Here is a 23481-nt window from a genome sequence, read left to right on the forward strand (position 1 = left end):
AACCCACATCTTTTACTATCTCATGCATGTTATACCACAGGTTCTTATCTACAATTGTGAAAGATCTAACTAAATCTAGGACCTGGATCTCCCATGAGGTGGGAGCTGTCTCCATTCTTATTTCCCCTGTTGGTTGGAGCAGGTATGACAGGTTCCACAGCAGTTGAAACTTTGACCCTATTTATGGAGTTTGAAAACATGCAGAAATGCAGTATTCAAGTAGACATAGACTGGAGCCATTTAGAAAAATTCTACTTCCCATCTGGAAGCCCAGTTAGACTCCTTAGCTGAGATTATTCTTCAGAATTGCAGAAGATTGTTCTTCCTCTTTATGAGACAAGGAGGCCTCTGCACGACACTAGGGAAAACTTGTTGCTTCAATGCCACTCAGTCAGGAATAATTAGATAAAAATTAGCCATATCTAAAACGAGCTTCATGAAAAAGAAAGGAGATATTAAGAATCTAACAACTGGTACCAATCTTTGTTGTCTGTCCTGGTTTACTTACAGCCCTGGCTAGGTAATTAATCCTATTGTTCCTATCTATTACTATGGGACCCCACTTGCTCAACTGCCATGTAAGACAGAGAATAACTTCTGTTAAAGCACTAATGCTAAGGAGATGGTATAACTTCTTGCACTAAGGTGAATCCATGCATTGACTGTGCTCATAGAATCAGTGAGGAATGTAACAGGCCCACCAGAGCTTAGGAGGACACTAGACCTTAACACAACTGACATCATGGTGGAAGTTCCATATAGGCATTGGAACCCAGCCTGTTGCATCACTACCTGCCAAAATGAGAACCAAAACCTAATCCATCAAAGTTCATAGTTCAGGGAGAGTCTCTACTGTACTAATCTTGATATTTGGCTCCTGTAGTCTGCTTTGGACTAATTGTTCTTCTAAATGAGGTGTATCAACCTAGTATATGATTTTGTGCTCAAAAGTTCACACTGGAATAGACTTGGGACTACACTGGGGTCCTAAACAAGCAGCTTAGTTGCCAAGTAGTTAATAAAGGCTTTATATTGGTTTGAACCTGTGTCTGGATATTCTCTGGTTAGTAGCTCATAATACTTGGGCAAGTAGATAGCAAGAAATAATCAAAATCAGGGCTGAAATCAATAAAATAGACACAAATTAACAAAGAGCATTTAAAGAATCAATGAAACAAACAGTTGGTTCTTTGAACAAACCAACAGTGTTCACAAGCCCATAGGCAACTTAACTAAAAGACAGCAAGGGAAGAGGCAAATTAACAATATTAGAGGAAAATGAATATATAACATCAAACAATGAAGAAATCCAGGACTAATAAGGACATACTTTAAAAATCTGCATCCATCTAATTGGAAATCTTAAAAGACATAAATAAACTTGTTGACATTTATCACTCATCAAAGTTAAACCAATATCAAACAGGCATTTAAACAGACTTATAATCCCTAGTGAAATAGAAGTGGTATTTAAATGTCTACCAAGAATCCTGTGGGAGGGAGAGTTAAACCTTCAAGTGGGGCAGACATACCTGGGAAGCAAAAGAGACTACTCTCTGCCCACATTTCTGACTCCAGAGGAAAATACAAAACACCATCTGGGACCCTGGTGAACCGGGCCCCAAGAAAGGCGGGGCAGGCCCTTCTGGCTGCCATCCTCACTGAGAGCTCAAAAGCAGCCCCCCAGGAGTAACTTCAGCCCCTGGACCAGAGGTAAAACCAACTTTTTTGCTCCAAGTGACCTGCCTGGTGGACTCAGGACACAAGCCCAAAGGAACAGCTGAAGACGAGTAGACAGGAAAGACTACATGTGAGAAAGCAGAACACTCTGTTCCAATAACTGGCTGAAAAAAAAAAAACAGAAAAAACAGGTCTACAGCACTCCTGACACACAGGCCTATAGGACAGTCTAGCCACTGTCAGAAATAGCAGAACAAGGTAACACCAGAGAAAACCTATTGGAAAGAGGCAAGAGCAAAAACTCAAGCAACAGAAATCAAGACTACATGGCATCGTCAGAGCCAAATTCTGCCACTAAAGCGAACACTGAATATCCAAACACACCAGAAAAGCAAGATCTTGATTTTAAATCACATTTGATCATGATGATGGATGACTTCAAGAAAGACATAAAGAACTTCCTTAGAGAAACTCAGGAAAACATAAATGAACAAGTAGAAGCCTACAGAGAGGAATCACAAAAATCCCTGAAAGAATTCCAGAAAAACACAATCAAACAGGTAAAGGAATTGAAAATGGAAATATAAGCAATAAAGAAAGCACAAAGGAAGACAACCCTGGATATAGAAAACCAAAGGAAGAGACAGGGAGGTGTAGATACAAGCATCACCAACAGAATACAAGAGATAGAAGAGAGAATCTCAGGAGCAGAAGATTCCATAGAAATCATCAACAAAACTGTCAAAGATAATGGAAAATGGAAAAAGCTACTAGTCCAAAACATACAGGAAATCCAGGACTCAATGAGAAGATCAAACCTAAGAATAATAGGTATAGAAGAGAGTGAAGACTCCCAGCTCAAAGGACCAGTAAATATCTTCAACAAAATCATAGAAGAAAACTTCCCTATCCTAAAGAAAGAGATGCCCATAAACATACAAGAAGCCTACAGAACTCCAAATAGATTGGACCAGAAAAGAAACTCCTCTCGTCACATAATAGTCAAAACACCAAATGCACAAAACAAAGAAAGAATATTAAAAGCAGTAAGGAAAAAAGAGCAAGTAACATATAAAGGCAGACCTATCAGAATTATACCAGACTTCTCACCAGAGACTATGAAAGCCAGAAGATCCTGGACATATGTCACACAGACCCTAAGAGAACACAAATGCCAGCCCAGTTTACTCTACCCAGCAAAACTCTCAATTAACATAGATGGAGAAACCAAGATATTCCATGACAAAATGAAATATACACAATATCTTTCTACAAATTCAGCCCTACAAAGGATAATAAATGGTAAAGCCCAACATAAGGAGGCAAGCTACACCCTAGAAAAAGCAAGAAACTAATCATCTTGGCAACAAAACAAAGAAAAGACAAGCCCACAAACATAATCTCACATCCAAATATTAATATAAGAGGAAGCAATAATCACTATTCCTTAATATCTCTCAACATCAATGGACTCAATTCCCCAATAAAAAACATAGATTAACAAACTGGATATGCAAAGAGGACCCTGCATTCTGCTGCCTACAGGAAATACACCTCAGAGACAAAGACAGACACTACCTCAGAGTGAAAGACTGGAAAACAACTTTCCAAGCAAATGGTCTGAAGAAGCAAGCTGGAGTAGCCATACAAATATCAAATAAAATCGATTTTCAACCAAAAGTCATCAAAAAAGATAAGGAAGGACACTTCATATTCATCAAAGGAAAAGTCCACCAAGATGAACTCTCAATCCTAAATATCTATGGTCCAAATACAAGGGCACCTACATACGTAAAAGAAACCTTACTAAAGCTCAAAGCACACATTACACCTTACACAATAATAGTAGGAGATTTCAACACCCCATTGTCATGGAAATCATGGAAACAGAAATTAAACAGAGACATAGACAGACTAAGAGAAGTCATGAACCAAATGGATTTAACAGATATTTACAGAACATTATATCCTAAAACAAAAGGATATGCCTTCTTCTCACCACCTCATGGTACTTTCTCCAAAACTGACCATATAATTGGTCATAAAACAGTCCTCAACAGATACAGAAAGATAGAAATAATTCCATGGGTCCTATCAGACGACCATGGCCGAAAGCTGGTCTTCAATAACAATACGGGAAGAATGTCCACATATACATGGAAGCTGAACAATGCTATTCTCAATGATAACCTGGTCAAGGAAGAAATAAAAAAAGAAATTAAAGACTTCTTAGAATTTAGTGAAAATGAAGGTACAACATACCCACACTTATGGGACACAATGAAAGCTGTGCTCATAGCTCTGAGTGCCTGCAGAAAGCAACAGGAGAGAGCATATATCAGCAGCTTGACAGCACACCTAAAAGCTCTAGAACAAAAAGAAGCAAATACACCCAAGAGGAGTAGAAGGCAGGAAATAATCAAACTCAGAGCTGAAACCAACCAAGTAGAAACAAAAAGGACCATAGAAAGAATCAACAGAACCAAAAGTTGGCTCTTTGAGAAAATCAACAAGATAGATAAACCCTTAGCCAGACTAACGAGAGGACACAAAGAGTGTGTCTAAATTAATAAAATCAGAAATGAAAAGGGAGACATAACTACAGAATCAGAGGAAATTCAAAAAATCATCAGAACCAACTACAAAAACCTATATTCAACAAAACTTGAAAATCTGCAGGAAATGGACAATTTCCTAGGCAGATACCAGGTACCAAAGTTAAATCAGGAAGAGATAAACCATTTAAACAACTCCATAACTCCTAAATAAATAGAAGCATTCATTAAAGTTCTCCCAACCAAAAGGGGCCCAGGTCCAGATGGGCTCAGTGCCGAATTTTATCAGACATTCATAGAAGACCTCATACCAATACTATCCAAACTATTCCACAAAATTGAAACAGATGGAGCGCTACCGAATTCTTTCTATGAAGCCACAATTATTGTTATTCCTAAACCACAAAAAGACCCAAGAAAAAAGACAACTTCAGATCAACTTCCCTTATGAATATTGACACAAAAGTACTCAATAAAATTCTTGCAAACCATATCCAAAAGCATGTAGAAACAATCATCCACCATGATCAAGTAGGCTTCATCCCAGGCATGCAGGGATGGTTTATTATAAGGAAAACCATCAACGTGACCCATTATATAAACAAACTGAAAGAACAAAACCACATGATCATTTCATTAGATGCTGAGAAAGCATTTGACAAAATTCAACACCCCTTCATGATAAAAGTCCTGGAAAGAATAGGAATTCAAGGCCCATACCTAAACATAGTAAAAGCCATATACAGCAAACCAGTTGTTAACATTAAACTAAATGGAGAGAAACCTGAAGCAATCCCACTAAAATCAGGGACTAGACAAGGCTGCCCACTCTCTCCCTACTTATTCAATATAGTTCTTGAAGTTCTAGACACAACAATCAGACAACAAAAGGAGATCAAAGTGATACAAATTGGAAAAGAAGAAGTCAAAATATCCCTATTTGCAGATGATATGATAGTATATTTAAGTTATTCCCAAAGTTCCACTAGAGAACTACTAAACCTGATAATCACCTTCAGCAAAGTGCCTGGGTATAAAATTAAGTCAAATAAATCAGTAACCTTCCTCTACACATAAGAGATATAAGTCAAGAAAGAAATTAGGGAGATGACACCCTTCATAATAGTACCAAATAATATAAAATACCTCGGTATTACTTTAACCAAGCAAGTGAAAGATCTGTATGATAAGAACTTCAAGCCTCTGAAGAAAGAAATTGAGGAAGATCTCAGATAATGGAAAGATCTCCAATGCTCTTGGATTGGCAGGATTAATATAGTAAAAATGGCTATTTTACCAAAAGTGATCTACAGATTCAATGCAATCCCCATCAAAATATTAATCCAATTCTTCAGAGAGTTAGACAGAACAACTGGCAAATTCATCTGTAATAACAAAAAACCCAGGATAGCTAAAACTATCCTCAACAATAAAAGGACTTCTGGGGGAATCACTATCCCTGAACTCAAGCAGTATTACAGAGCAATCATGACAATAACTGCACGGTATTTGTACAGAGACAGACAGAAAGACCAGTGGAATAGAATTGAAGACCCAGAAATGAACCCACACACCTATGGTCATTTGAGTTTTGACAAAGGAGCCAAAATCATCCAATGGAAAAAAGATAGCATTTTCAGCAAATGGTGCTGTTTCAACTGGAGGTCAGCATGTAGAAGAATGCATATCCATCCATGCTTATCACCCTGTACAAATCTTAAGTCCAAGTAGATCAAGGACCACCACATCAAATCAGATACAGTCAAACTAATAGAAGAAAAAGCGGGGAAGAATCTCAAACACATGGGCACTGGGAAAAGTTTCAGAACTTAGGCTTATGCTCTAAGATCAAGAATCAACAAATGGGATCTCATAAAACTGCAAATCTTCTGTAAGGCAAAGGACACTGTTCTTAAGACAAAACGGCAACCAACAGATTGGGAAAAGATCTTTACCAAATCCTACAACTGATAGAGGGCTTATATCTAAAATATATAAAGAACTTACGAAGTTAGATTGCAGGGAGACAAATAACCCTATTAAAAATGGGGTTCAGAGCTAAACAAGGAATTCACAGCTGAAGAATGCTGAATGGCTGAGAAACACCTAAAGAAATGTTCAACATCTTTAGTCATAAGGGAAATGCAAATCAAAACAACCCTGAGATTTCACCTCACACCAGTGAGAAAGGCTAAGATCAAAAACTCAGGTGACAACAGATGCTGGCGAGGATGTGGAGAAAGAGGAACACTCCTCCATTGTTGGTGGGATTGCAGACTGGTACAACCATTCTGGAAATCAGTCTGGAGGTTCCTCAGAAAATTGGATATTGAACTACCCGAGGACCCACCTATACCTCTCTTGGGCATATACCCAAAACATGCCCCAACATATAACAAAGACACATACACCACTATGTTCATAGCAGCCTTATTTATAATAGCCAGAAGCTGGAAAGAACCCAGATGCGCTTCAACAGAGGAATGGATACAGAAAATGTGGTACATCTACACTATGGAATACTACTCAGCTATCAAAAACAATGACTTTATGAAATTCATATGCAAATGGATGGAACTGGAAAATATCATCCCGAGTGAGGTAATCCAATCACAGAAAAACACACATGGTATACACTCATTGATAAGTGGATATTAGCCCAAATGCTCGAATTACCCTAGATGCATAGAACACATGAAACTCAAGAAGGATGACCAAAATGTGAATGCTTAACTCCTTCTTTAAAAGGGGAACAAGAATACCCTTGGGAGGCAATAGGGAGGCAAGGTTTAGAACAGAGGCAGAAGGAACACCTATTCAGAGCCTGCCCCACATGTGGCCCATACATAATACCACCACCAAACTAGATAAGATTGATGGAGCAGAGAATTGCAGGCCGACAGGAATCGGATGTAGATCTCTCTTCAGAGAAACAGCCAGAATACAGCAATTACAATAGGCGAATGCCATCCTTAAACCACTGAACTGAGAACAGGACCCCCATTGAAGGAATCAGAAAAAGGACTGAAAGAATTTGTAGGGGCTTGAGACCCCATATGAACAACAATGCCAACCAACCAGAACTTCCAGGGACTAAGCCACTACCCATGGACTGACCCTGGGCTCCAACCTCATAGGGAGAATCACCATCCCTGACCTTATGCTGTATTACAGAGCAATAATGATAAAAAACTGCATAGCATTGGTCCAGAGACAGGCATATAGATCAATGGAATAGAATTAGAGACCTAGAAATGAACCCACACACCTATGGTCACTTGATCTTTGACAAAGGAGCTAAAACCATCCAGTGGAAAAAAGACAGCATTTTTAACAAATGTTGCTGGTACAACTGGAGGTCACCATGTAGAAAATCGATTTTTGATTCTTATCTCTCTGTACAAAGCTCAAGTCCAAGTGGATCAAGGACCTCCACATAAAACCAGATACACTCAAACTAATAGAAGAGAAAGTGGGGAAGAGCCTTGAACACATGGGCACAGGGGAAAATTTCCTGAACAGAATTTCAATGGCTTATGTCCTAATTTCAGGAATAGGACTTCATAAAATTGCAAAGATTCTACAGGGCAAAGGACACTATCAACAGAACAAAAGGGCAACCAAGGAATTGGGAAAATATCATTCCCAATCCAACATCTGATAGAGGGCTAATATATACCAAGAACTCAAGAAGCTAGACTCCAGAGAATCCAATAACCCTTTAAAAAGATGGGGTACTGAGCTAAACAAAGAATTCTCAGCTGAGGAATATCAAATGGCCAAAAAACACCTAAAGAAATGTTCAATACCCTTAGTCATGAGGGAAGTGCAAATCAAAACAACCCTGAAATTCCACCTCACACCAGTCAGAATGGCAAAGAGCAAAACCTCAGGTGACAGAAGATGCAGGTGAGGATGTAGAGAAAGAGAAACACTCCTCTTCTCCACATTGCAAGCTGGTACAAAAACTCTGGAAATCAGTCTGGTGGTTCCTCAAAAAATTGGACATAATGCTTCCTGAGAACCTAGCTATACCCCTCCTGGGCATATATGCAAAAGATGCTCCAACTTTTAGCAAAGACACATGATCCATTATGTTCTCAGCAGACTTATTTATAATAGACAGAAGCTGGAAAGAACCCAGATGCCCTTCAACAGAGAAATGGATACAGAAAATATGGTACATTTAGACAATGTAGTAGTACTCAGCTATTAAAAACAATTTCATGAAATTCTTAGGCAGATGGATAGAACTAGAAAATATCCACAGATTTTAACCCTGAGATAAGGCAGCAGAAATAGAAAGCACTGATATCCAAGATGAAAGGAATATTTTCCTGTGAAGTACAAGGTGATGAGAAAGTACAACAAAAAAGGCAGACTGATCTGTAACAATGTGGACCTGGGTGAGTGCCTGGAGGACTGCCTGGCATGTTTCTACCTGTGTGTCAAATGCAATTCCAACCAGTGTGGTTCATAGTACCAGTGCAACCAGCGCTGTGTCTGTGATGCCATTGTCCCTGAGTCTGGCGAGGTCATTAGCACACTGCCACTTAGTGTTCCTGACTAGTCTCTCTCTCTCTCTCTCTCTCTCTCTCTCTCTCTCTCTCTCTCTCTCTCTCTCTCTCTCTCTTCCTCTGTGTGTGTGTGTGTGTGTGTGTGTGTGTGTGTGTGTGTGTGTGTGTGTGTACACACCTGTTTGATTTGAGATAGGGTCTATTCTGTAGCTCAGACTTGCCTTGAACTTATGGCAATCCTCCTGCCTCAGCTTCCCAAGTTGTATTAATTTAGGTATATTACATCATGCCTAGCTTCTGTTTCTTTTACCTACATATATACAAACATATATACATTCATAAATGTAGGTATAACCATATATGTAATATATTGTATATTTTACATAATGTATGTATACTTTTAAGTCAAACTTCTTTTTCTTGGATAAGTGTCAGTGTTTGGGCAAAACATTCTCTCAAGCTACAGATGGATATAGAATGGATAATAATTATGTAGAGACCCTCTCATGTGATCAAAGGCTGCCAGAGTGGATGGTCAGTTTCCCTCACTAGCAGCACTCTTAACTCTGCCTTGAAGTCATCTCTCCCTTCCCAGGATGTCTGGTTGGGAATACCATAATTTTAAGATTTGCAAAGCTCTGCATCTGAAAGCTGTTACCTAGAACATTCAACCAAATGAATGTCTTTCTTAGAATGTCATATGTTACAAAGAAAAGTAAACATTTACCTTTGTATTTTATATCTTTCGTCTTATTTTTATTGTTTATATTTTGATGTTAAATTAACTTTGGTAATGACAATGTTTTTATTACAAAACATTTATATTTTACTAAATTGTATATTAATTAACTAAATTGAGAAGCAAAAAATTGAATCCTTACAAGATCAGTATTTCAGGACTTTTTGTTCAAAAGGAAGTTAGCCTTAAATGATACTCAGTGGCTTGCATGTTTGCTAGTTGGATGGATGGATGAGCAGCTGACTGACAGCATGATGTGGTTGTCTCTGTTCTGATATACTATAGCAGGTGTCTGGAAAGTTGAAGTGTGTGTGTGTGTGTGTGTGTGTGTGTGTGTGTGTGTGTGTGTGTGTGTGTGTTCATGTACATCAGTGCAGGTGCCTGCAGAGGTCAGAGATCTTGGCTTCTTTGGAGCTTGAGTTACTGACTTTTATGAACTACTTGAAATCAGTGCTGGGAACCAGACCCAGGTCCTTTGCAGAGCAGTTTGTGCTCTAAATGTTTGAACCATCTCCTTAACACCAAACATTAATTTTCCCCATTTTAAGTCAGAGTTTCTCTTATGTTCACTCTCTGGAAGGTTCTCAAATTCTCAGTAACTAACTTAAGATGCATACTGTGACTCCATTTACATTTGAAACAAATTCCCAGATGATGCTGATGCCACTGGCCTAGGAACCATGTATGAAAAGTACTTCTCTAAGTTACATTAGATATGTAATGAAAGAAAGTGTTTAAACACTGGGAATTAGTGACTTGGTACTATTTTAAACCACGAAAAATCTTGTTTTCAATAAATCTGAAGTGTTGAAAAAAACCGAATATATCATCCTGAGTGAGGTTACCCAGTCACAAAAGAATATATATGGTATGTACTCACCAATAAGTAGTAACTATTAGCCCAAAAACTCAGAATACCCAAGATACAATTCACAGACTACCTGAAGCTCAAGAAGAAGGAAGACCCAAGTGTGGATGCTTCAGTCCTTCTTAGAAAGGGGAAAAATACTGACAGAAGGAAATACGGAGACAGTGTGGAGTCGTTAGTCAAGAAAAGATCATCCAGAGACTGCCCCACTTGGGGATCTGTCCCATATACACCCACCAAACCCAGACAATATTGCCGATGCCAAGAAGTGCATGCTGACAGGAGCCTGATATAGCTGTCCCCTGAGATGCTTTGCCAGAGCCTGAGAAATACAGATGTGGATGCTCGCAGCCAACCATAGGACTGAGAAGGGGGTCCTCAATGGAGAAGTTAGTGAAAGGACTGAAGAAGCTGAAGGGGTTTGCAACCTCGTAGGAAGAACAATATCAACCAACCATACCTCTCAGAGCTCCCAGGGACTAAAGAGTACCAAATTAAACCAATCAAAGAATACACATGGAGTGACCCACAGCTCCAGCTGCATAACTAGCAGGATGGACTTATCGGGCATCAAAGGGAGGAGAGACCCCTGGTTCTGTGATGGCTTGAAGTCCCAGTGTAGGAGAATGCCAGGGTGGGGAGGATGGAGGGAGTTGATGGGTGGGTGAGCATCCTCAAAGAGGCAGGGGGAAGGGGATGGGATAGGGAAATTACTGAGTAGAAACCCAGAAAGGGGATAACGTTTAAAATGCAAGTAAGTAAAATATCCAATAAAAACAAAACAAGACAAAAAAAACCAACCAAATGATAAAGTCATTAATGTCTCTGAATTTTGTTAAAAGAGTATGTTCTTTGTAACTGTTATTCTGTATAATCTGACATGGAATCCTACAATGACTGTCATAAGAGCATATCTTCTTTAAATATATGGTTTGAAAACTCCTGGGTTTGACAGACTGCTGTTCTCTGAGAATGTAGAAGTAAATTACACGCAAAAACTTTCTTATTATTTTACTAGAAATAAGACAGACTGCAAAGCAGAAAGAGCTAAATGCAGTAGGAGTAGAATACTGAGAAAAGAATTTTTTGAATGAAATATGCTTGCATTTATCTAGAATGAACAAACCAAGTGAGCCCAGCGGTGGTGGTACATATCTATCAACTTAGAACCAGGGAGGCAGAGACAATTGGATCTCTGAGTCCACACCTAACTTGGTCTATAAAGGAAAGCAGGACTCAAGACAGTCAAGAATACACAGAGAAATCCTGTGTCAAGAAAACCAAAGAAACAAAAACGATAATAAGGATATGGATTAAAATAAACACAGTCTACTACAAAAAAAACTTAATATTTTTTACTTCATTTTAATATATTTGTGTGTGTTTGTTTGTGAATGGGTACAGTGCAAGTTTGAAGTTTACAAACAATATACTGTGGACGATTTTATGCTCCCAACATGCTAATCCAGATGTTGAACTCAAGTTATCAGTCTTAGTAGTTGGTGCCTTTACCATTGGTATCATAGTCCTGTCCCTGAACTCCATGAACTAAAACGTTAATAGAGCAAGGCCTCTGTGGTGATACACAGCTGTAATCCTAGCCATCTGGGGCTTACAGAATGATCTTGTTATGAAATAAAAATTTATAAAAAGGGATAGTGTAATATCGGTAGGATAGTGTTTGCCTAGCATGTGTGAGAAGGTTTAATCCAAAGATAAAGTAAGACGAAAGTGTTAACTGACCTGTTATTTCGTCCTTTTTGGGACTCATCAGTACAGTGTAGCACATTATCCAAATATTGTTAATATTTTTTCTTAAAACTTATGTGTGTGTAAATGATTACAAGATTAGGGATCAAATGCTTTGAAGGAGGTTCAGTAACCAATTTTATCCTGATCTGAAAAGAACCTAGTAAAGAATAAAATTCAAATGTCATACACTCGTATGGAATTCTCAAAAAAGTTTAAATTTGGAAAATAAAATGACATTTGCTTGTATCATATTCTTAGTCTGTTTCAATTTTAAAAAACTCGTAAATAAAGTATAAAAATAATTGACAATGCTATTAAATGACAGAGTATACAGCATTGCCTTCCATCTGGTTTAGATTTCCCTCCATATTTGTTATTGAATTTTTTAAAAAGAATGATGACCATACTTACTATAATATTTGGAAGCCACAGGCCAATTATCATATTTCTTGTGACTAATAATTTTCATGGGTTCATATCCCCTGAATTTATAGCAAGGACCAATGAAAATGTTCATTCCTGATGATAAAATGGAGCTCACCAACACAGTTTTGTTTATACTTTAGTTTTAGATATCAGTACTAACTCATACCCAAATACCGATTTAATTTAGAATCATTTATCCAAAATTTATGTAGTATTCCTATGATCCTCTAAGCTAGTTTTCATCTTTGTTGTCAATGTGGTTATTGATGGATTTTGTTCATGGCTTTGGTAGGTCCTGAGTAGAGCAGCAACTGTAGATAACAGATCACAGAGCATCTGTTTCTCACACATGCTTTCCCTTGGTACATTCCCTAGCTTGGATTTACAAATAGTGGGTACTGTGAGGTGTAGCTGCTGGACTTGTTACAAATCCACTTCCTATGTGTATAGTCCCTGCCACTGCTGATCCCATTGTCACTCAGGAAGCCACATTGTCCTCCTCCTCGGATGAGAACCCTAAAGCAAAGAACAAACGATAATTACTGCACAAACCAACAGTGCGTTCAAATCACAGTGCTAGTTGTACTGAGATTGATTTACATCCTCAGGGTTTGACTTGAACCACACCTTCCTTACTCCTCAATGTTGAATCATGTAATGTGTACAAGGGAACTGACTGGCATTTGCTGCCATGTTCAAACAAACTGCTGCCATAGGTGACATCACTGAGGGTGATTTTCAGTTCTATTTTGAAGTATTTTACATAAGTTATACAAGTGGAGAAAACCCAATTCTTAGAAAATTTTCAAAAGGTCTTTCATAATGACTTTGAATGTGTCTGTGTTTTACCATTCCAGTGAAATGACTCCACTCAAAATGTCTAGCTATGCTCACAGAAGAGCTGTCTCATGATTTTTGATGAGAAGACTTTAGAGAGGTTCCCAGTATCCCTGGAGTCTCTGCTTCTGTGAACAGGTACAGGGGACCATCAAGTCATACTCATGCAGTTCTGCACTGGCTTCCTGTGCTTTAGAGCCCCCATTGCCCACCTAAAGTTTTGACACCAGCAAAGAAAAGTTTTTAGTTGGTGATGGAGCAGACAATATCTCCCTCAGACATCATCACCATCTTAAAGGTTTTGAGAGAAATTGAATTAAGTAAATGCCTTGGAAATGATGACCATTAAAAGGGAACATATCCGAAGGATTTAAGTTTGTGGTGTTTGCTGGAATTGGCTCTGACTTTAAGCACCCACTCTGGCTCTGAACCAGACCTGCACTTTGATGGTTCATACTTTCTTTCTTCCCACTACAGTTGGCTTCACACAACACAGTCATTCATCTCTTACAGATACAACTCACACATTTCAAAACAAATGAATACAGAGTAAGAGAAAGTGTTCTGAAAACATACAAGTTGCTATACTCAGTGTCATCTGCCCATATCCAAGGGTGCTTTGTTGACGCTCTATGCAGGCCGATCCAGTGGTCAGAAGGTCCCTTGTATCTCTTCAGAAAAATCTGTCATAACACAGGTAAAGCAAATACATGTGTCTCTCAGTTTCACATGACCCTTGAGTCTCCACCCTAGAGCCTCTTCAGAAGATGGCAGCATCTAGTAACTGAGGGTTATCTATATTGGAGCCACAATAACCCTCAATTCTCAGTGTAAGCATTTTATACGCATAATCTAAAATACAATGATGATCATCCATCCCATTGTGACTGGAAAAGTCCTTGATATACAATTTCCTTGCCATTTTTAATAGATGCCACATTCAGTATAAAACGTGTGAATGCTTGGAGCAAAGCTTACATGACCACAAGGTATCTCAGGAGATTGTATGTCTGGCCTGGCAGGTCTCACTATGAGAATTACATGAGAACAGATCTCTGCAATAGATTAGGGCTCAAGCAATAACATCAGGAAATGGTACAAAGTACTGTTCTCTGACTAAACCCCATCTGCCTGAGTGGGATCCTTCCTCTTGTTTCAGCCCCAAGCTCTCTATCTCAAGGCAGTACATATTCAACAAAGCCAACAAACCCATTACTGATCGCCTTCCTTACCAGCTCCTCCAGGCTGTCAAACAGAGCTAGATGGGAATCTAGTGCCATGCACGAGGACTGGCTGAATGTCCAGTTTCCCACATCTTCAGAAAAATAAAAGCATTTACTTCCAAATCCAATCCAGCCACTTGGGCATGTGGCAGAGCAAGGTTCACAGTTCTCCATGACTGGAATTTTGTTTCTCACTAGAATGCAGATAGTGATATAAAATGTAATAAAGTGACATTTCCATGTCTGGTCCCTTTGTCTAGCCATCCAAACCTCAGTTGTGAGGTGTGTGCTTGGACTGTAGCTTTCTTTACTGATCACTAGGAGACCTCTCCAAGCATGAGGGTCCTCAACCTTCTAATGGGGCTCTAAGAGAACGTTTTTTCTTTTCTTCTTTGTATTTTTTGTTTCAAAACAGAATCTAGTTATGTCCAACTGCCTGGCCTTTATTTTACTATGAGGACTAAGCTATCTGGAGCTTGCAGTAATCCTTCTGTCTGTGCTTCCTGAGTTCTGGGACCGAAGACACCATAACCTGTGAAGAACTCATTTCTACATAGCACTGTCCCTGATTCCTAGAATGGTATAACTTTCTTTCCTAAAATCCTCCTTTATATCCTCCCTTTCTCTAAGAAATGAAAAGAAACTCCTCACTTGTCTACATTTCACTATATAGAAATGCCAGCATGCAAAACATGGCAGGCTCAAATAAATTTTGATACCAAAATTTTGATAAAAAGCTTTCTATAATTCTATCACACACATACACACACTAAGTAAATTTAATCATATGCTGGTTCTTGTTATATCTACTCAGGTTGGCTATCCTTAAGACATATGACAACCATGCTGTGAGTGGTGGCATATGGATGCCTTTATCCCTAATAATTGGGAAGCACAGGAAGGCAGAGCTCAGCCTGTTTAGCTCAGCCAATTGCAGAAACAGGGTTATTTACTACTGGTAAAAGTATAAGCTGATATAGCCCATATGGAGGGTCCTCAGAAAACTTAAAAATAGACATGCTATGTGACCCACATAGGCCACTAGTGGGCACATATGAAGAGAACTTCAAACCCTACCAGAGAGATACTTGCACATCTGTGTTTATTGCTCTGATATTTATAACAGTATGAAAAAAGTCCAGATGCTCATGAACTAACAGATAGTGTAAATGCCTTACAGGTACAAATCAGAATGTTATTCAGCTGTAAATTAAATTTGTTCAAAAGTGATGGGAGCTAGAAAATATAATATTAAGGAAGATCACCCAAGTTCCAAGAAAACCAGCCCATTGTACTTCCTCACATACATTCCCAGCCTATAGCGGACAGTGGATGTAGCTCTGTGTGTAGGCATGGAATACCATGAAGGAAGAAGGACATAAGGGGACAAGAAAGGACACATGCAATAACAAACCATATGTTGTGAAAAGTTAAAAAACAGAAATGTGCTTCTAGTTTTAACTCTGCAATAAATTTTCTTTTTCTTTTCCTTTTTCTGTTCTTTTCTGCTTTCTTCCTTTCTTCCTTTCTTCCTTTCTTCCTTTCTTCCTTTCTTCCTTTCCTCCTTCCTTCCTTCCTTCCTTCCTTCCTTCCTTCCTTTCTTTCTTTCTTTCTTTCTTTCTTTCTTTCTTTCTTTCTTTCTTTCTTTCTTTCTTTCTTTCTGTGGCAGAGAGTGCACAAAAATGTGACTGACAATGAGAGACTAAACCATAAGCTAAGCTTCATGGCTTCACAATGGGTATTTCAACCGTGTGGATATTAGAAAGATACTGTGTTGATGGAGCTGTGTGATGTGTTCGTCTGTGAGTCTATTAAAGTAATTGTGTGTGTGTATGTGTGTTCGTGTGTGCATGTACATGTGAATGCGTGCATGTGTGTGTGTGTGTCTAAAAGCTCTGAAAACAAATGTTTCAGAGGACATCTTAGAAACTTAACAGACACTTTTCTTTCTTACCTTCTCTTCTCCCTTCCTTTAACTTATCAGAACGAATGTGATGCTCTTTCAAAGTTCTAGTGTCTTTGAAGGAACAAGTGATCTTTGAAGCAAAATATTAAATATTGGAAATGATCCCCCAAATATTTTTAGTGTGTGGGACTCTGCCTTAGTTTTTCCCATATCTCATACCCAGTGCCACAAGGCATTAGTGAAAGGAACAAATGCAGTTGAAATGAGGGTGATGCCACTTTTTTTATCTGAGTATTTTTAGGGCTACATAATAGTTTAGGTTACACTGCCTATGACTTACTGGCAAATGTTTATTTCTTTAAACTTGTGTAATTGTCATTGGTAAAGTTAAGGTTAATTATGTGAAATGATTTGGGCATTGGTGGTTCAAACTTTACCAGCACCTGGGAAGCAGAGGAGGGCTGATTTCTGAGTTCAAAGTCAGCTGGATGCACAGAGAAACCCTGTTTCCAAAAATGAAGCTATAAAGCAATATCATGGAATATTTACTCTAGCTATGGCAGCAAAGTTACACAAGATCTTACCGCACTATTCAGAACAGTCTACAATTAAACATGTAGGAATCACATATTCTGAAGTTTCCAACCACGGGTCTCGGGGCTTTCTTATCTTCGCAACTATGTGACTCCTCACTGCCTCAGTTCCCCTTAGATGCAGCATGCTCCTTGAGGTTCCTACTTTGATATTTCCTCTCCTTGCTCTCTGCCTTGGACAGTTCCCCCAGGTGTACCATGTCCCCTGCATCACTGTCTAGAGCCTGCTGGATGTCAGCTTCCCAGGGAGGCTGAGCCTGGCCTCCTGTGCACACCACAGCCTGTGCTGTTCCTTCACTGCATCTTCCTGCTGGAACCTAAGTCCCCAGAGAACAGGAACTTCCAGGTGTTTTCTCTGGAGCCCTTCCCACAATGCCTAGCTCACAGTGCTCAGTGAGTATAACTGACAATGTGGATGTGGACAGAGGGACGCAGGATTTGGAGAGTGAGTCACTCACCTGACAAAGCAACAGAAAGAGCAACTACAGCTACAGTGAGGACCACGATCACTACTCCATAGCAGCAGTGAAGCTTAACACGAGACTCAGGGGAGATGCTTCTGAGAAGTTTTCCTTGGAGTACTTTACCTGCAAAATATGTGTATGAGAACATCAATTTTAAAAGTGTTTTGTATAAAAATAAAATTTTACCCCAGAATCATGTACAGATTTGGTTTTTACTCCACCAGGGCAAATCCCTTCACAGAAGTTTCCAGTCCATAAATGATTTCGTTGGCTGACAGAATACTAGAAGAAAGGGAGACAGATATTTTTTCATAGAATCTTCCAGTTATTAAACTAACGATCAATGAAAGAGAAGGAAACTGAAAGAGTGAAGGACAGAGTGAAGAAGAAATAACATCAAAGTTCCATTAGAATAGATCTGGTTAGGACTGAGAAAACCATACTACAAATGAAGAGAAAGCAATCAGTGTTCAAGGAGTGGGGGCTCCGGACTGTAGTTACTAGTACTCGAGATACAGGAGTTTGAGGCCAATCTTGGCTAAATATGAGGAAGAGACTGAGAGGAAATGTAATATTCCCTGTTCTATTTGCCTATGAATCTAACTAATTAGATAATTCACAAACTCTCTCATGCTAAATAACTACTTTCATATAATTCAATGTATTATCAGAATAAGAAAATTAAAAAGAGCATTTAATTAAAATCTACAAAACCATGTGCAAAATTCAAGTTAAAAATCTAAAGTAACAACTCTGAACACATTAACAACTGAAGAATCAGCTTCAACTTGATTAAAGGTTTGTACTGGATTCTACTCTCCATCTGTGCCCAGAGCTAAGGCTGTCCCACAGCCATCTGTACCCAAATCCTTCCTGGAGAGAGCTGGTCTCCCAGGATTGTTCTCACTCCTAACCCACTGGTAATACCCAAATTTCTTTCCAATAACTGTCCAAAGGGGCACCCATCAGGAGCACACAGGGCACAGGAACTGCAGAACAGCCTGGGACAGGATCCTTCCTGTCTCCATCTGTGCCCTGAAGCTAGGGATGTCCAACAGCCCTCTGTACCCAAATCTCAAGTGGAGATATCTAGCCAGTCTCCCAGCAGTGCTTTACTCCTAAGATCACAGGGTCCCAGGCCCACAGGAAAGACAAGCTCCAGTCAGAGACAGCAAGGACAACTAACACAGCAGGTAACCAGATGGCAAGAGGCAAGTGCAAGAACCTAAGGAACAGAAACCAGGGCTACTTGGCATCATCAGAAGCCAGTTTGCCCACCACAGCAGGTCCTAACCACAGCATACAGGAAAAGCAGGGTTAGGGTTTAAAAATCATATCTCATGATGATGATAGAGGACTTTAAGAAGGACATAAATATCTCCTACAGCTGATAATCAACTTCAGCATCTAATGAAATGATCATGTGGTTTTGTTCTTTCAGTTTGTTTATATAATGGATCACGTTGGTGGTTTTCCGTATATTAAACCATCCCTGCATGCCTGGGATGAAGCCTACTTGATCATGATGGATGATTGTTTTGATGTGCTCTTGAATTCGGTTTGCCAGAATTTTATTGAGTATTTTTGCGTCGATATTCATAAGGGAAATTGGTCTGAAGTTCTCTTTCTTTGTTGGGTCTTTGTGTGGTTTAGGTAAAGAGTAATTGTGGCTTCATAGAAGGAATTTGGTAGTGCTCTATCTGTTTCAATTTTGTGGAATATTTTGGATAATATTGGTATGAGGTCTTCTAGAAGGTCTGATAGAATTCTGCACTAAACCCGTCTGGACCTGGGCTCTTTTTGGTTGGGAGACCTTTAATGACTGCTTCTATTTCCTTAGGAGTTATGGGGTTGTTTAACTGGTTTATCTGTTCCTGATTTAACTTCGGTACCTGGTATCTGTCTAGGAAATTGTCCATTTCCTGCAGATTTTCAAGTTTTGTTGAATATAGGCTTCTGTAGTAAGATATGATGATTTTTTGAATTTCCTCTGATTCTGTAGTTATGTCTCCCTTTTCATTTCTGATTTTGTTAATTTGGACACACTCTCTGTGTCCTCTCGTTAGTCTGGCTAAGGGTTTATCTATCTTGTTGATTTTCTCAAAGAACCAACTTTTGGTTCTGTTGATTCTTTCTATGGTCCTTTTTGTTTCTACTTGGTTGGTTTCAGCTCTGAGTTTGATTATTTCCTGCCTTCTACTCCTCCTGGGTGTATTTGCTTCTTTTTGTTCTAGAGCTTTTAGGTATGCTGTCAAGCTGCTGACATATGCTCTCTCCTGTATCTTTCTGCAGGCACTCAGAGCTATGAGTTTTCCTCTTAGCACAGCTTTCATTGTGTCCCATAAGTGTGGGTATGTTGTACCTTCATTTTCATTAAATTCTAAGAAGTCTTTAATTTCTTTCTTTATTTCTTCCTTGACCAGGTTATCATTGAGTAGAGCATCGTTCAACTTCCATGTATATGTGGGCGTTCTTCCCTTACTGTTATTGAAGACCAGCGTTAGGCCGTGGTGGTCTTATAGGACGCAGGGGATTATTTCTATCTTTCTATATCTATTGAGGCCTGTTTTATGACCAATTATATGGTCAATTTTGGAGAAAGTACCATGAGGTGCTGAGAAGAATGTATATCCTTTTGCTTTAGGATAGAATGTTCTATAAATATCTGTTAAGTCCATTTGGTTCATGACTTCTCTTAGTCTGTCTACAAGTCTGACAAATTCTTAACTCAGGGAAACTTCTCTCACAGAACTATGGTGTGTGTGTACATATCTATGCAGAAAATAAAAATGTTCCAATTAGAGAAAACTTTGCTTTAGTTGAAAAGCATCTATTTTCTTCTAGATCTTGATTTTTTGGTGAGTATGGAGAGTGTTTTGCAGGAAACTCAATATTTTTTGTTAAAACAAACAAGCAAACAAAAACTCAATTAATGGAAAGGGATAGAAAAAAGACCATAAAAGAACCAAACAAGACAGTTTCAAAATACAAAAGAGTGTATACTGAGTTTTGAAATACATAATACTGAGACAGAAATTCCACAGCATTGTTCATTTCCATAACTTACCAGAAACCACACATTTCACATGATTTGCTGAAAGAAGATTCCGGCTCCTCCTCAATTCTGTCTCCCTCTTCGTGTTGTAGTGGATCTGCAAATCACAAGCTCCAGGATCAAGGATAAATTCTTTAGCTGTGCTCCTTGAAAGCTTTCCTGTTAGAGTTTCCTTCACATTAAGACATAAGGAGGATGTTCTACAGCAATTTCCTCTAAACACACACACACACACACACACACACACACACACACACACACAGACACACATACACACACAGAGACATACGCACACAGACACACACACACACACACACACACACACAGAGAGAGAGAGAGAGAGAGAGAGAGAGAGAGAGAGAGCAAAAACAGGCTGAAGAAACAAAACAACATTCGACAAACAATACCCATACCATAAAACAAACAAACCAAGCAGCAAATCAAACAACAGAATCCAAAACCAAACAAATTCTTTGATTCTTATAGTGAATTCATTATTCATTTCTCTTGCCCAGAAATACTCAAATATTCAATACTTGATTGAGTATATAATATAAGAGATACTTCCAAGCATCTCCACTTTTACAGAGACTCACCTTGACAATGTAAAAGACAATGCTCAACTCTTCTGAGGGTCTCTCTTGAATCTCCCCTTTATACCTTTAGCTTGATTCAAATTGCATTAAAATATATACCTTTATCTTCCTCCTGCAGGCAGGCAGTAGCAGTGAGGTGTATCTTCAGCTTGTCCACGGAAGCTTCTTCAATCTTTACAGCACTCATTTTTGAACTGAGAGGAAGAACGGAATTCAGGAGGAGATTTGACATGAAACTGTGAAGAGGGAGAGGGAGCCTTATATATTGTATGTGCTTCCTGATAAACACTTTATGAGTTCAGTTAAGAAGGGTGATTCATTAGTCACTCCTTCTCAGTCCTGAACATATCACCTGTCAGCACATAGTTTTTTGTTTGTTGAGGAAATAGAATCACAAGGTAGAAGATTGTGACATGAAATTATGTGAACTTTAAACGCAATAAATAAAATAGACAAATGCCTGAGAATTGGAAAATGCTCCTTACTTATCACTGATTCTTTAAGAAAAATATTGCTTTGATGAAAGATGCTGTTATTAATTGGGGAAACTATTTATTTTGAAACAGGGTCTCACATGTACCTCTGGTAGCCTCAGTCTCACTTTGTGGACCTGGATAGACTCAAATTCTTGGAGAACAGCTTGCTTCTGCTTATATGTGTGAGCCTTAAGAATGCAAGTCATTCTACTCAGCCTATATATTTTACTTTTAGAACGTTTTTACTCAGAATCTCTAGATTTGGCCGTTCTCTTAATCGTCAGTAATTATGATGTTGTTTAGAAAAAAAAGGGTGCTGCTGAAATGCAAATACAGGGGAACACACAGCTACAGAGCCATCACCTGTCCAGGGACCTGTCCCAGGAGCAGCAGCTCCATTCTCAGTGGGCACTACAGAAAGAGTACAGAAACAGATATGTTTGAGAGATATTCTTGCATTATGGTTTACAGTAAGTAATTTGAAAAGCCATGTTAGTGAAGTGCTAGAGTGCACTGAAGATCCAAGTATAATAGATAAGACAGGAATGAGCATACAGTGCATGTTGGGAGGTGCAATATATGCAGTGTCGTAGAGATGTGTACAGGATTATAGTTCCCTGACAGAATGGACAATCATAATGAAGAACAAAGGCCAGGTAAATACACAACGTAATGATGTGACATGTGCACTTTGCTCTGTTTTATAGATCTGTTTTGATATTTGGAAAGAGAGCAGGAATAAATCCCTACAGAGGCCACTAAGCATTTTTTATACTGATCTCAGAAGACAAGTATATGAATTTTTCAAGAGAGATACCTTACACCTAATGGAGTAGGTGTTTGTAATTATGTGGTAAAACTTTGACATTGCTATTAATGTTAAGCATACCCAAACCAAGCTACAGTAAATATATTCAATTACATACACACAGAAAGGCATGTACAAAATGGTTTTGCTACCATTATTTCTAACGGCCAATTCAGAAGTCTAGATACTCATTAATATCATCTGTTAGAAACACACTATTCTGTGTTTATGTGGTGTGCATACTAGACATCATTGAACAAGAACCCTTTCGTGGTAGGCAACAGCATGGATGTCATCAAAATCCTAACAAGAAGGGAGCTGCTGGGAAATACATGGCAAACAGCTTCATTTCTATGATGCTCACAACCATGCATTTAAACACAACTGAAGTATGCAATGCATAAAAAGGCAGAGCCAAGAGAATGTTATGAAAACAGTGGGTTGTTAATTAAGCATGTCACCCCAAGAACACTAGAGCACTTCTCTAGAAATAATGTGCCTCAAGCTAACTCCTTTTAACCAAAAGTACAATTATTTCTTATGAGTGTGGCTTTATCAAATGTCTACTTACCCGATATGACAATTCCAAAAATGCACCAACTTCATCTCCTCTAGCTCTCAACTGACTTTCAATCTATAAGTTTTCAGTTCACACAGCCTGGGTGGTGTCTGTCTCCTCTGACAACCTTTGGACAGCTCCTGCTGAGCTCTGTACATAGACACCATTTAGATAAGGTTTTGATCCCTGCTATTCCTGGTTATCTCCTCTTATCTCAGCCTCATGGTTGATAGAAGCTGTAAAGTTTGAAATGTCAGGTCATAAGCACATAAGATGGTTATAGAAAGACAAACAAGTAGAGAGACCACAAACAAGTAGAGATCATGGATTAAAGAGAAAGGTGGAGATTTTCTGAGTCAGGAGTGCTTGCCTCTGAGGCCCTTATAGAGTAAAATCTCTTTGCAACAAAGTATTATACAGACTGGAT

At 38.8% G+C, this 23481-nt stretch overlaps 1 protein-coding gene and 1 pseudogene across 2 annotated transcripts; one reads left to right on the forward strand and one right to left on the reverse strand.

Annotated features, from left to right (window-relative positions):
- The first annotated feature begins 144 nt into the window (after positions 1–144).
- Positions 145–8897, forward strand: LOC134486892 (ARL14 effector protein-like; annotated as a pseudogene).
- A 2802-nt stretch (positions 8898–11699) lies between these two features.
- Clec2h (C-type lectin domain family 2, member H) lies at positions 11700–21461 on the reverse strand. Of its 2 annotated transcripts, none has more exons than XM_087657740.1 (6): positions 21311–21461; positions 20628–20774; positions 17555–17683; positions 14607–14791; positions 13951–14057; positions 11700–13053 (listed from the first exon to the last, which is right to left on the reverse strand). In XM_087657740.1, exons 1-6 carry the CDS (start codon positions 21441–21443, stop codon positions 12909–12911), a joined length of 846 nt encoding a protein of 281 aa, XP_087513866.1. In that variant the 5' UTR covers positions 21444–21461; the 3' UTR covers positions 11700–12908. The 2 variants fall into 2 exon arrangements, with proteins under 2 accessions (XP_087513866.1, NP_001434448.1); NM_001447519.1 differs by having other exon boundaries at positions 11705–13053; positions 20628–20726; positions 21311–21443.
- Positions 21462–23481: the final 2020 nt, after the last annotated feature.

This window comes from Rattus norvegicus, chromosome 4 (genome assembly GCF_021556685.1).
Source record: "Rattus norvegicus strain SHRSP/BbbUtx chromosome 4, alternate assembly SHRSP_T2T, whole genome shotgun sequence".
Classification (NCBI taxonomy): domain Eukaryota; kingdom Metazoa; phylum Chordata; class Mammalia; order Rodentia; family Muridae; genus Rattus; species Rattus norvegicus.

What these genes read in the sequence shown, in the direction of transcription:
- Clec2h (XM_087657740.1), bottom strand. Translation starts at nt 21,443, where the DNA reads ATGTCAAATCTCCTCCTGAATTCCGTTCTTCCTCTCAGTTCAAAAATG. An exon ending in TTGACAGCCTGGAGGAGCTG is followed by an intron (nt 14,058 to 14,606) that starts GTAAGGAAGGCG and finishes GTGTTATGACAG; the next exon opens with ATTTTTCTGAAGAGATACAA. An exon ending in GACACTGAGTATAGCAACTT is followed by an intron (nt 13,054 to 13,950) that starts GTATGTTTTCAG and finishes TCTTTGCTTTAG; the next exon opens with GGTTCTCATCCGAGGAGGAG.